The sequence below is a fragment of the Cyprinus carpio genome, unplaced genomic scaffold, assembly GCF_018340385.1.
Source record: "Cyprinus carpio isolate SPL01 unplaced genomic scaffold, ASM1834038v1 S000006540, whole genome shotgun sequence".
Lineage (NCBI taxonomy): Eukaryota > Metazoa > Chordata > Actinopteri > Cypriniformes > Cyprinidae > Cyprinus > Cyprinus carpio.
In genome coordinates this window covers 108,770-123,566 of record NW_024879205.1, presented here as the reverse complement: position 1 = coordinate 123,566, position 14,797 = coordinate 108,770, and the positions used below count along the sequence as shown (strand labels likewise).

General features: G+C 41.5%; 1 protein-coding gene across 1 annotated transcript; it reads left to right on the top strand.

Annotated features, from left to right (window-relative positions):
• Positions 1-216: 216 nt before the first annotated feature.
• LOC109052418 (CD209 antigen-like protein E) lies at positions 217-1,955 on the top strand. Its single transcript, XM_042754539.1, has 5 exons — positions 217-444; positions 521-835; positions 947-1,074; positions 1,169-1,275; positions 1,382-1,955. The coding sequence occupies exons 1-5, from the start codon at positions 354-356 to the stop codon at positions 1,539-1,541; spliced, it is 801 nt and encodes a 266-aa protein (XP_042610473.1). The 5' UTR covers positions 217-353; the 3' UTR covers positions 1,542-1,955.
• The last annotated feature ends 12,842 nt before the right edge of the window (positions 1,956-14,797 follow it).

Here is a 14,797-nt window from a genome sequence, read left to right as displayed (position 1 = left end):
TGAGGTTTTAATAACATTATTTTAATAGGCCTATAGTCAGTTGTGAACTAAAGTGGGCCAGTCCAAGGTATGAAACTCCAGGGCTGAAAATGAGTCCCACTCTGGCCCTGAACTTAACACATTGACTTCAGATAGTTTCTGTTCTTCTTTGACTATAAATATGCTGATGATGCCCAGAACAAAGTGTGAAACCAACAACACCAAATCATGTGACAATATTCAGACAGGATATGACACGCTGCTATACTTTGTCCATTTTCAGCTCATCTGCTTAGAGTAAAGTCCTAAAAAGTCTACACATTAAAAACGTACCACTTCCATCATTTATACGACTGAGGGAAAGCCACTCAAAAATGTCTGAGAGTATTTATGGCAATGTAAATCCTGACATAACATGGGATATGGACAGACGCACCAAGGCAAACCATACACCTCAACACACAGGTAAAATACAAGCAAACTTTAATTTTATTGGGTGTAGAAATTAAGAAATATTTATCTTTATACCTGTCACTTTCAGGAAGTGATTCAGTGCAGATCAGAAGCTCCAGAGCAGCTGCAGTGTGTTTGTTGCTGCTGTGTGTTTTTCTGCTGACTGCAGTCATAGTGCTGTGTATCCACGTCCATACAAAGAACACAAATCACAGAGAAGAGACACACAAGCTACTAACCAAGATTAACAACCTCACAGAACAGAGTGACCTGCTTCTAACCAAGTACATAAACATGACAAATGAAAGGAATGGATTATTAATCAAGAATGACAACCTGACTAAACAAAGAGACCAGTTCAATCAAGAGAGAAATAAACTGCAGAAGATTCTCAATGAAACAGGTGATCTTTGAACTGCAACTAAGCAATATGCGTTACTAAAAACAAGTTTCATCATTTACTGTACTCTAGGTGGGAATAATGAGCTAATAACATAACTAGCTGCGTTTACAGATGGATGGTTACACTCTAACTTCAGCTTTTACTTCATGTCCTCAATGAAGAAGAGCTGGGATGAGAGCAGAAGATACTGTACAGAGAGAGGAGCAGATCTGATCATCATAAACAGCAGAGAGAAACAAGTGAGTGAGAGATACTGTGTGTGTTTGTGGTGTCAGATGAAATGTGTCCATTGTCGGTTCATGATATAAACATGTAATTGCTTTATCTATTTAGGATTTTGTTACAAAAATTACTGATAAAAGAGAATTCTGGATTGGTGTGACTGACATCGTGGAAGAGGGCAGATGGAAATGGGTTGATGGCACCAGCGTGACCTCTGGGTGAGAAATCACTGAACTGATTATTAAGTAATAAATGATTCTCACAGTCAGGATCATATCACGCAGAAAGCAGCTCTAAACATCTAATGCTGATCTGCTGTTGCAGGTTCTGGGCATCCAGTGAACACATAAGAGAGCCAAATGGAGGAAGACTAGAGAATTGTGCTGTTACTTATTTAAAAAAGAACCCTGAATTAATAGGGTGGATTGATGTTAATTGCAATGGTGCTTATCAATGGATCTGTGAGAAGGGTTTTTGGCCCTAAGAACAGCACACGCTTTTTTTCACAGGGTTTTATTTTTTTTATTTTTTTTATGTGTTTTTATGTGTTTAGCTCAAATAAGATGTTTAGTTAAAATTGTTGTTTAATGTTTTTTTTTTCTTTTTCTTTTTTCATTTGTTTGTTTCTTCAAGTTATTTTAGCTAATGATTATAATAACCCTGTTCTAGCCCTGATAAAACACATCTTAACCAGCAAATTAAGGTCTTCGGGATCACTAGAAGATTCCAGGCAGGTGAGTTACAGATCAAGTCTTCAGGACTGAACACTCCTGGTCTAGAAGTAATACCTGTTCAGGCCTGTACATGTATTCATTTGTAGTCGCTTCCTAAAAAACTGTTGTATTTTGCTTCAAAAAATAGAAATAAATAAAATTCATACTATTCAACTATTCCTACATACGTGGCTTACCATTATTTAGATGTTTGCTTTACTTTATTTATATTTAGCATGTTGTTTACATGTTACAATTATGTTATTTTCATTATTAAAGATGATGAATGGCTCCACATCACTAGTCATTGTCAGTCCTGTAGCTCCAGTAAGAATTTGAAGGGTTTCTTAAGAATCAAATACACATCTGTAGAGGATTTGATCTCTTGCAGCACACTGTGACCTGCTTTAGAGACATGATTAAATACATGGAATAACAGAGGAATTGAAGTTCCAGAGCAGCTACAGTGAGTTTGTTGTGTTCCTCTCATGCAATGGTGTGAATAAATGTTGTGAATTTTAGTTTCATGCAGGCTTTAAAAGTCACACAGAAAGAAGTCACTTACTCTAGTTCTGTTAAAGCAAAAAAAATTTTTAGCTTCTTTAAGAGTCGCATGTCATGTGACTTGGGGCTTCACACACTGTCCTCAGATCAGTGAAACCACAAGGTGACCACTACAATACCCTGATGGAGCATGAGATATGGACAGACGCAGCAAGAGAAACCAAACACCTTGACACAAATACAAGCAACACAACTTTAGGAGACTGAGAAAATGGTTAAAATTTAGTTTAGGGATCAATTCTTAATATTAACTAGGTCTTTTTTGGCATGCATTTTACTATGGCTGTTACCTTACTAATTATTAACTAGTAAGTTTAATTATTAACTAACTACCTAACTAATTATTAATAAGCAGCAAATTATGAGTTTATTTATTGAGGCAGAAGTCATAGTTAATATTCACATCACATTTAGGGCATTTAACAGATGCTTTTATCCAAATTGACTTATAAATGAGGACAATTGAAGCAATCAAAAACCAACAAAAGAGAAACAAGTGTTGGGATAAGTCTCAGTTAGCCTGACACAGTAATAGTTCAAAGTGAGAACTGGTCCCCAAACTAATGTATGACCAAGAACATATTTATATTTTATATTAATATATTTATATATATTATTATTTATATAATAATATTAATATAATATTTATATCTGTCATATGGAAATGATTCAGTAACGATCAGAAGCTCCAGAGAAGCTGTAGTGAATACTGGATGGTTACACTCTAACCTCACTTTTACTTTTCAGTTACTGTACAGAGAAGATCTGATCATCATAAACAACAGAGAGAAACAAGTTAGTAAAAGAGGGTGGAATAAAAAAAAGTAGGCCTTTTTGGAAGTGGCATGTCTGGTTTATTCTATTAGGAGTCTGCAAAAAAGATTTCTCATGGCAATGAATTCTGGATTGGTTGGACTGACAGTTGATGTGGAGGGTGCATGGAAATGGGTTGATGGGTTGGGTGTGTGTCTGTGTGGGTGATAATTGAAATTATTTTTATTTATTATTATTTTATTATTGTTTTTATAATGCTAATAATAATAATAATAACAATGCTAATTTTACATGACCTTTTATATGTATTAAATAATAAAACTCTATAATAATCTATAATAACAACTTATTTCATATTTTCTCCAAACCTTCTTGCATAAGACAAGCACCTGCTATTCTGGCCAAATTAAAGATACGTTGTGTGTGAATTTGCATATTATTATAATGTAAGCATCATTAGACCCCCTGTGTTTTAATAATAATAATAATAAGAAGAAGAAGAAAATATTGATTTTATGCAGAGAGTTGTGTGCTTAGCATAGCGCATCTCAGGGTCTGCTCTCCCCTCGCTGCAGGACATCTACCCCAAACGCTGCAAAAGCAGAGCTGTTAAAATCATCAAGGACTCAAACCACCCAATGGCCTTTTCACTTTGCTACCATCTGGTAAGTGCTTCCTGAGAGACTTAGGAGGAGTTTCATTCCCCTAGGCCATCAGGCTCCTAAACTCAAAACCAGCCTCTTAACATCTACAGTACAGTACAGTACATGTCTCCACTTAATAATCACTTAATCAGTAAGATATTCATCATTTCCTACCTCACATTGACATATTGACAGTGTCACAACCTGTTTGCACATTCGCCTCTTGTACATTCCTGTGTATCTTAATATTTAAGACTGCAGTATAATGCACATATGCACATTCGCCTCTTGTACATTCCTGTGTATCTTAATATTTAAGACTACAGCATACTTTCATGCACATTTTATTTTCTATTCTATATTTAATTCTACAGTATAATTTTTTATTGTATTTTATTCTTATATTTTATTGTTTACTTTTATTTCATTCTTTCATACCTACATTTATGCATACTTTCCTCTGTGTTGTATTCTTTAATAATTGCACTGTCCATGGAGCGCACCAGACTCACATTTCACTTCTGGTTATATATTCTCTGTATAATCGTGTATGTGATGAATAAAAATCTTGAATCTTGAATTGCATCTAAGCCCTCAAAACACTTTATTTACTGGTACACTATTGCAGGATTTGTAGAAACGTTTGTGGTTAATTTTTTAAAAGGTAACATTATATTCCTAAGGACTCTGCACTTACACTTCTTTTCACTAGTGCTCCTACTTAAAAAAAATTATTATAATAAAAAAATAAATAAAATAGGAGCAGACACCTTCTGATCATTGACAGAAATGAATCTTCCCATTATAAGTGATATTTGACTCAAAGGTTTTTTAACCTTTGTAATGCAATTTTTCTAACTGTATTAAATGTATGTCATCTTTTCCATTTAAATTTATAAACTTTTATCAAAAATGTTAATTAAACAATAACTTCAGTTAAAATAATAAGATACAATCAGGAAGAATAAGTTACCAGTCAAATGAAATCAGCATCAAAAATTCATATTTGCATGGCACAGAAAAGCACAAATGTGGCATTAGGGAATATTTACAGAATTTTTGACAAGTCTAAGACATGGTATTACATGACAATGCATCTCAATAACAATATTATGAGATGAATGTTTTTAAATATTAAGTTTTGAATACAGAAAATTAAATTACTTTATACTTTAAAAGTTAAAATGAAACTGAAAGTCAAAGTCTTTGTGACTGAATCATTCATTTAATCGATTCGTTCAAACGGCTGATTCGTTTAGGAACGAAGCAAGTGACTCTCTTCATGAATAGGTCATTGAATCATTGACTCACTAGATTTGTTTAAAAGCACAGATTCATTCATAAATGAAACAGTGCTGTGTCAAAGACTATAGTTCAGCTGTGTAGGCACGTGCACACATAGACATCAAAGGGGGCTTGAGCACCCGTCCTTTTTCTCGAGAGAAAGTGCCCTTTTTTGGGGGAGTGTTTTTTTATTTATTTTTTTATAAGGCGCATGCTCCGTTATAAAGGGCCTGATATTTCTGATGTTGTGCATGCAAACCTGACTTTGAAGGTTAGCTGGTTATCAAAGATTATACCAAGATTTCTGACCGAAGTTGATGGGGTAATTGTAGAAGAACCTAGCTGCATGGTGAAATCATGCTGTAGAGCTGGAGTGGCAGGGAAGACAAGAAGCTCAGTCTTTGCCAGGTTGAGCTGTAGGTGATGTTCTTTCATCCATGCAGAGATGTCCGCCAGGCAGCCTGAGATACGTGCAGCTACCATTGGATCATCTGGTTGAAATGTGAGATAGAGCTGTGTGTCATCAGCATAAGCAATGGTAGGAGAAGCCATGTGCCTGTATGATGGGACTCAGTGATGTAGTGTATACGGAGAAGAGTAGGGGTCCAAGAACTGATCCCTGAGGAACCACAGTGACCAGTTGATGTGCTTTGGATACCTCCCCTCCCCAGGCCACCCTGAAAGACCAACCAGTGAGATAGGATTCAAACCAGTGAAGTGGAATCCCTGTGATGCCCAGTGATGAGAAGGTGGACAGTAGGATCTGATGATTGACAGTGTCAAAAGCAGCAGATAGATCCAGCAGAATAAGATCTGATGATTTGGAACCAGCTTTTGCCATACGCAAGGCTTCTGTGACTGACAGTAGCGCAGATTCATTTGAATGGCCACTCCTGAAACCTGACTAGTTAACTTCCAGTTTGTTGCTCTGTGAAAGAAACAATGATACCTGGTTGAAAACAACTGCGCTTGAGGGTTTTCACTATGAATGGAAGGACAGGCCTGTAGCGGTCTATAAGAGAAGTGTTTAATGTAGGTTTTTTGAGCAGTGGGGTTACCCGAGCCTGCTTGAATGCAGTGGGGAAAGTGCCTATGAGGAGAGATGTGTTGATGATGTGTGTGAGTGCTGGTAAGGGTGTAGGAGAGATTTCTTGGAGAAGGTGTGAGGGGATTGGGTCTAGAGGGCAAGTTGTAGGAAGGCTGGAGAGGAGAAGTTTTGATACTTCTGCCTCAGTGAGGGGACAGAAGGAGAAGATGGGAGTTTTAGCAGTGGGCTTAGTTGGTTTTAAGTCCTGTGTGTGTGGGGCTGAGAATTGACTACTGATTGTTCTAGTTTTGTCTGAAGAATGTGGCAAAATAATCAGCTGTTATAGAAGTGGTTGGAGGTGGGGGGGGAGGGGGACAGAGGAGAGAATTGAATGTTTTGAAGAGATTACCTCCCGGGTTTCACAGACAAGGCTTAAACTTAGTCCCAGACTAAAACTTAATTCTGATCTGTTTCAAATAAAAGTAACTTGCTCTTAAAATATCAATGCCTTTGTCTCAAGATGGACACCGGTAATGGTTTTTTTCAAAGGCATGTTTATAAAAATGACTTAAATGTCCTAATTGAACTATGACCTTATCCTGACTTAGTCTAAGCCCTATCTGTGAAACCAGGTCTACGTGTTTCTGGAGTGCTGTTGATCTTGTTGTGGTAGTATGAAGATTTGGCAGTATAGACTTCAGCAGAGAAAGATGAAAGCAAAGACTTATACATACTCAGGTCTGATGGATCTTTTGATTTGCCCCATTTTAACTCTGCTGCCCTGAGTTTGGTCCAATGCTCACGAAGAACATCAGATAACCAGGGGTTTGAAGGGGCAGCCTGTGCTGGCCTGGAGTTGCTGCATTCACATCCAGAGATGAGAAATGTGTAGGTGAGCAAAGAGAGGAAGACATTACAAAGGAAAGATAGGAGGGTGAAAGGGAGCGTAGGTTTTGTCTAAAAGTAACAGGTATAGGGGTTGGTGGCACAAATAACAAAATGTAGTTTAAATGTAATGAAGAAATGGTCAGAGATATGTAGGGGTTTTACCGAAATGTTGTCTGTGATACAATTGGGTGTGTAAATTAAGTCAAGTTGGTTGCCTGATTTGTGTGTGCTTGTAGTGGTAAGTTTTTGAGATCATATGAAACAAGGAGTGAATGGAAGTCTGTAGCATAAGTCTTGTCCAGATGAATGTTGAAGTAGCCAAAGACTGAAAGTGAATTGCCATCCTCTGGGAATGAGGACAGCAGCCCATCCAGCTCCTCTAGGAAGGTGGCTAGAATTAGCCCAGGAGGGCGGTAGATTGAGTTTTATAGGAGGTCTTACAGTAATCGCATGATATTCAAATGAGTTATAATTGCATAGGGGAGAGTGGGTTGAGAATTTCCAATTGTTAGAAATGAGCAGACAAGTGCCCCCACCCCGGCCAACCTGACCGGGGGTGTGAGAGAACGAGAAATGGTTAGCTAGAGCAACTGGGGTTGCTGAGTCTTCTGGACGAATCAAGGTCTCAGTCAAGCCCAAGATGCTGAGTGTGTATTGTAAAGAAAAAGCAGAAATTAAGTCAGCTTTGTTGACAAATGACTGACAATTACAGAGACCCACAGAGAAAGAAAGAGGTGCAGTAGATGATGACCAGATAGGATGTAGGTTAACAAGATTGCATTGCCGTCTGCGTGTGACAGAGCATTGTCAAGAGACAACCGGAATGTTTTGGAAACACATGATAGAGGTGGAAAAGAGAGGACAGAAAAGGTGAGTGTGTAAAGGGTAGATAAAAGTTATACTTAAGTTTGTTGCTTAGTGAAGTCGTGCAGGTAAAGCTACAGGTCTTTACACTCGTCGGTCTTAACATGAGGAGGCTGAACACTTCCACGTCAGTGCACAGACATCAAATTAATACACTATCTAAAATGAATAACAATAAAACAAAGTGAAAAGAGCTGTGGCCACCTTCTAATTAGCACAGCCAATAGCCTATAGCAGGGCAATTAAAAAAGACTGAAATGCAGCCAGAGTGCAACTGCAGTGACTGAGGTTTTAACCATGTGTTGGTGAGATGGTGACAGGTGCGGCTGATTAGTACGCCGGTGATTGTGATTGGGTGTGTGAGGTTATTGGGTCTAACAAATCTGGAGTATCCTTGACAGTACCCCCTCCCCATTGGGTGGCTCCCGAGGCCCACAGCCAGCCATGACCTTTCTCCAGGGCCGAATCCATCCCAGTCCACAAGATATTCCAGGCGGCCGCCTCGCCGGGAGTCCAGAAGGGTGTTGACTCGGTAGATGGTCTCTTCTTCATCAATATCAGGAGAAGGAGGTACGTTGGGTTCGTCAGACCCTGTGAGAAAAGTAGACAAAATAATAATACAAGGTTTTAGGAGGGTAGGTGCTATACTGTAGAGAGATGGGAGCTCGAGTCTATAAGTGACATCATTGATCTGCCTCCTGATGGTGAATGGCCCAATATTACGGGGGACTCAGCTTCCGGCAAGGTAGTCAGAGTCGAATGTCCCACATGGAGAGCCAAACCTTATCTCCAGGTTGGTATTGTGGAGTGGATCGGCAAAGGTTTGGTGTCTCTGAACCAATGATCAACCGCTGCAACTTCCAATGGTTCTCCTGTCCAAGGGAACAAGGGAGGTTGATAGCTGTAGGGGTGAGGCTGGTGGTGTGCTGCCTGAGGGAGTTTTGTGTGTACTCGGCCCAGGGAAGGTAAAGGCTCCAGTGGATCTGATTGTTGTGACAGTAACTACAAAGATATCTCCCCATCTTCTGAATCTTTCGCTCAGTCTGGCCATTTGATTGTGGATGGTATCCGGAGGTGAGACTTAAAGATATTCAGAGGAGTTGGAAGAAGGCCCGTCAGATGAATTGGGGCTCACGATCAGAGACGATGTCTTCAGGGATGCCGAAGCTTCAAGTCAAGTCAGGTCAAGTCTGTTTTATTGTCAATTCTTCCACATGTACAGTACATACAGTACATACAGAAAATTGAAATTGCGTTACTCTCAGACCCATGGTGCATACAGATAACACTAACAGTAGAGCCTAAAAATACAGGTAGATACAGGTCAAATATAAAATATTAAATACAACTATACAAATAAGGGCATGTAAAAACAATAATAAAAATAAAAATTAGAAAAAATAAAAAATAGAATAAAAAAAGTTAAATAAAGCAGCGCAAGGCACATGGCAGATAGAGTGCAAACCAGTGAGGTAATCAAACAGTGCAGATAAAAAAGACTGTAGTGCAAAAAAGCTTATTCAGTCTGATTAAAGTGACAAAGGGCTCAGAGAGCAGTTCTTTTATTTAAACTGACTGAAGAGGTAGAAGAATGACATCAGTTATATGCTGAATGAGGTAGTGAGCAGACCAATGCTGCACAAAGTGACTGTTGCATGTCACCGTATGTTAGTGGGAGGGGGGAGTGGAAGGACATAGGGATGTGGGATCTGGGGGGGGGTGGGGGGGTTCATAGTTCAGTGGTGCCTGGGGCAGAAGAGGGAAGGGGGGGCAAGTTCGGGAGCAAGTTTAGCTTCCTAACAGCCTGATGAATGAAGCTGTCCTTCAGTCTGCTGGTCCTGGCCTGGAGACTCCCCACTTTCCTCCCTGATGGCAGCAGACTGAAGAAGCTGTGTGACGGGTGGGTTGGATCACCTGCAATGCAGAGGGCTTTGTGAGTGAGACAGGTTCTGTAAATGTCCTGGGGGGGGGGTGGGGGGTTGAGAGACACCAATGATCTTCTCAGCTGCTCTCACTATGCGTTCAAGTGTCTTCCGGCAGGACGCGTTGCAGGCGCCATACCACATAGTGGTGCAGCTAGTTAGAATGCTCTCGATGGTGCCTCTGTAGAAGGTGCACATGATAGGGGCTGGGGCTCTAGCTCATCTCAGTTTGCGGAGGAAGTAGAGACGCTGCTTCCGAAAGACATGGTTGAATAACGGCATTGCTGTTTCCATGGCAGTAGGTAGTTTTCTGAGAGAGAAGTTTGCACCCCTTAGAGAATCTGTTGACAACTATGAGGGTGCATGTGTGAGATTCGAACTCAGGGAGGCCTATGACAAAGTCGACTGTGGGACCAGGGCTGGTGGGATATGGGAACTGGAAGTGGTACCAGTTTTCCTTGAGGCAGGTGATGGGGAGACTTGGTGATGGCACAGACTGAGAATCCATGGACGAAACGATCAACTTCTCTGGCCATACTGGGCCACCAGTAGCAGGTTTTGAGGAGCGCGAGGGTTTGCTGGCTGCCTGGGTGTCCAGAGCCCAGAGAAGAGTGCAGCGAGTCCAGAAGGGTATTGCGGAGAGTGGATGGAACAAAGGTTTATTTTCCCTTCTGGACCTCTTGGCGGAGCAGGTTCCGATAGAGTAGCTTAACGGATCTCTTCGAGCGTCCACTGGATGGGGCCCACTACGATGGCTGGAAGGAGAATGGTCTCTGAGGGTAGTGATCATTTGGTGGATTGATGGAGACGTGACAGGGCATTCGCTCTAGTATTCCTGGAGGGTAGGTAACAGAGAACTGAAAAAAAGGGTGAAGAACAATGCCCATCGCGCCTGATGAGGATTTAAGCACTTTGCCTCCTGAAGTTCCAGTGATCCGAGATGGATGAAATGGATGAAAAGCTCCCTCCAGCCAATATTTCCACTCCTCCAGAGCAAGCTTGATGGCTAGTAGCTTGCAGTTGCCGATATCATAATTCTGCTCAGCCGGGGAAAGCTTGCGGGAGAAGTATGCACAGGGATCGAGGATCAGAGGCTCTCTGGAATGCTGTGATAGAACCGCTCATACCCCCACTGTGGAAACATCAACTTCTATGATGAACAGCCTGAGGATCGGGAAGGGCGAGGGTAGGAGCAGTGCAGAAGGCTTCCTTCAGCTTTTCAAAGCTCCCTTGGGCTTTGGGAGTCCAGGACAGAGACTTGGGCTTGTTATGTAGCATGGAAGTTAGAGAGTTGGTGTTGAACACATCCTGGTATTCCCGGTATTCGGAGGGAATGATGTGAGTTTCAGTGGGTTCGGGGCTTTCTATGGAGGTAGCACAGACGGGAGGATGAGGTGGCCGTGGAGAAGTCTCTGTGAAGCAATTCTGAAAACAGTACTCACTCCAGTGAAGAGCTTAATTGGTGGTCCATTTTAAAATGGGAGAGTGTCGAGTTAACTACGAGTGTCCCAGGATGATCTCCACAGTGGAATCCTCCAGCACCAGAAAAGAAATGGGTCTCATGAAGACACCCAATGCGGAACTTGATGGTGGAGGAGCATAATTGGATCTGACCACAGCCCAGCGGTTTTCCTTGGATGGTGAGGATATTCAAGACTCGAGCATTCTTCAAGGGTTTCAGTTGAAGTCGTTGGAGTGTGTCCCGGGATATGAAATTTCCAGAAGAGCCAGAGTCTACAAGGGCTTTTGCTGAAAGGGATACGTGAGATGACATCAATAATAAGAGTCAGGGTAGAAATCTGGGGACTAAGCTGGATAGTACTCACCACTGGGAGTGCTGGTCATACAGGGCATGATGAATCACTTGCATCGGCTCTTGTGCTGGAGGTGGTGAGGCAGATGTGAGCGGAGATGAGTATTGTGTTCCTTTGTGAGATGTTTTGATTTGTTTTGTGTTGTTTATGGTCTTGTGAATTATGTTTTGTAGGCCGGCATTATGGGTATGTTTTAAGTTTTGTAATCAAATATCGGTGTTGAGCCCTTGACGAAATGAAGTGTATAAGGCCACCTCATTCCACCCACTCATCACCGCCAGAGTGCGGAATTTTAATGGTGTACTCACTCACTGAAGCCGAGCCTTGACTGATGCGGAAGAGCTAATCATGAACGGAGATCTCCGCAGCTGCATGACCGAACACCTCTTTGAAATGGGACATAAATGCCATTAGGGTGCGGATAGGGTGCTCACAGTTCAGTAAGTCTTCATTCAAAAGCCTGATAATACTTTCAACTTATTATAAACATGGTTCAGTCCAGCAAGTGCTAAACATTTCTTGAAGCTTTGTTAAATTTTGCTTATCAGGTGATTTGGAAAGTAACACATTGACTACAGATAATCATATGACTGCCCAATATATCATTCAGCAAAAACTATGCCTTTTAAGGTATGCAAATGAAATTGGGTTTAAGCCGACAGGACATGACATGCTTCTATACTTTGTCCATTTTCAGCTATTCTGCTTAGATTAAAGTCCTAAAAAGACTACACATTAAAAGTGCACCACTTCCATCATTTATACGACTGAGGGAAAGCCACTCAAAAATGTCTGAGAGTATTTACGACAGTGTAAACACTGACAGAACATGGGATATGGACAGATGTACCAGGGCAAACCAAACACCTCAACACACAGGTAAAATACAAGCAAACTTTCATTTTATTGGGGGTAGAAATTAAAAAACATTTATCTTTATACCTGTCACTTTCAGGAAGTGATTCAGTGCAGATCAGAAGCTCCAGAGCAGCTGCAGTGTGTTTGTTGCTGCTGTATTAAAGGCTCCTGTAAGAGGGACTCTTATTATGAAACCGGAATTGTTATAGTACGACGTTAGGGGGCAGTGTAGTTTGATGAGCTGCCGCTGTTTGGTGTGTTCGTATGATCTGTCCAAGCCATCAGCTGCAAGGATGATGCTTCCAGTTTATTTGTGGAGATTGTTGCAGATTTAATATCAGGGTGTTAGTCACTGACCACAAAGTAAGCCTATTTTATTTATATTTGTGTTAGCAGAGATCGCTATAGTGTTATACACGTTTGCTCTTTGAAATGGGACATAAATGCCATTAGGGTGCGGATAGGGTGCTCACAGTTCAGTAAGTCTTCATTCAAAAGCCTGATAATACTTTCAACTTATTATAAACATGGTTCAGTCCAGCAAGTGCTAAACATTTCTTGAAGCTTTGTTAAATTTTGCTTATCAGGTGATTTGGAAAGTAACACATTGACTACAGATAATCATATGACTGCCAATATATCATTCAGCAAAACTATGCCTTTTAAGGTATGCAAATGAAATTGGTTTAAGCCGACAGGACATGACATGCTTCTATACTTTGTCCATTTTCAGCTATTCTGCTTAGATTAAAGTCCTAAAAAGACTACACATTAAAAGTGCACCACTTCCATCATTTATACGACTGAGGGAAAGCCACTCAAAAATGTCTGAGAGTATTTACGACAGTGTAAACACTGACAGAACATGGGATATGGACAGATGTACCAGGGCAAACCAAACACCTCAACACACAGGTAAAGTACAAGCAAACTTTCATTTTATTGGGGGGTAGAAATTAAAAAACATTTATCTTTATACCTGTCACTTTCAGGAAGTGATTCAGTGCAGATCAGAAGCTCCAGAGCAGCTGCAGTGTGTTTGTTGCTGCTGTATTAAAGGCTCCTGTAAGAGGGACTCTTATTATGAAACCGGAATTGTTATAGTACGACGTTAGGGGGCAGTGTAGTTTGATGAGCTGCCGCTGTTTGGTGTGTTCGTATGATCTGTCCAAGCCATCAGCTGCAAGGATGATGCTTCCAGTTTATTTGTGGAGATTGTTGCAGATTTAATATCAGGGTGTTAGTCACTGACCACAAAGTAAGCCTATTTTATTTATATTTGTGTTAGCAGAGATCGCTATAGTGTTATACACGTTTGCTCCTGTCTCCTCAATTTTTCCTGTGTTTACAGACTATCTACGCCTTTGATTGTACATCTGTGGGCCTTCCTTTTCTCTACTAATACAACATTGAAAGCTAATCACCTGCCTCCTCATTATTGGTGCTCTGACCGGCACCCAGGGGGGTTTACTCATCCATTACCTGATCAGAACCTAACAGTCCTAAAGTCTCTCCAACAAATTTGGTCCTTCGAGCCGGATGAGTATTCCCTTTTGACATGATGGATCCTGATGAGGAGATTGTTAGTGGTGCTCGTCCTAAACGTCATACTCGTCCACCAGCTCACCTTCAGCAGTATGAAGTACAGTATACCCGAGTTAGACCTGTCGCTGAGTATGATGTTCCGCATCCTTTGGAGGCACCTGTCCGCCGGACTACCCCCCTATCCTTCCAGCCTTACGCCACTCCCCCTGGTGGTGACCTGGTCTGTTCTGATGGCTCACAGATCGTAGCCTCAAATTATCAGCCTCCACAGCATGCTGAATTCCATCAGTCATCCTTCTCCTCGCCTCAAGCAGCTGGTTTGATTTCCTCTGCACACGGCAGTGAATTAGAGCACCTGCGTCATGAGCATGCACAACTTATTCAGACTCATCAGGCTTTCCAAGCAGACCTGAGGGAGCTGAGAGAAGTCCGTGCGGAAGTCAGAGAATTAGTTCAAGTTGCTCAGTCACTTCGAGCTGACCTTAGTCTAACCAGAGGCCAGAATCTCTCATCAGCACAGCCACCAGCATTGCAGCTATCCAGTCCTCCTGTGAGGCGGTATGAATCCACACCTTTCGCGGATGAGGGAAATTTTGCGGATCTCCCCCCACCACCCTGGCCTGAGCCTGACGTTGACTGGATGAACCAGGTGGGTGACCTTACACTCTCCGACACGGGCGCCACTGTTTACCACCCAGTGATGCCAGAGAATAGAAAGTATTCCTTTGTGTTCCCGGCTACTGAAACACGCCCTCCTAAGCCTTATGCTCCTGACACTGGCGGGTTCCCCCCACCTCCAACCCCTAAAGAGCTTCGAGAGTTACTCACATCTGCGGCCATGCC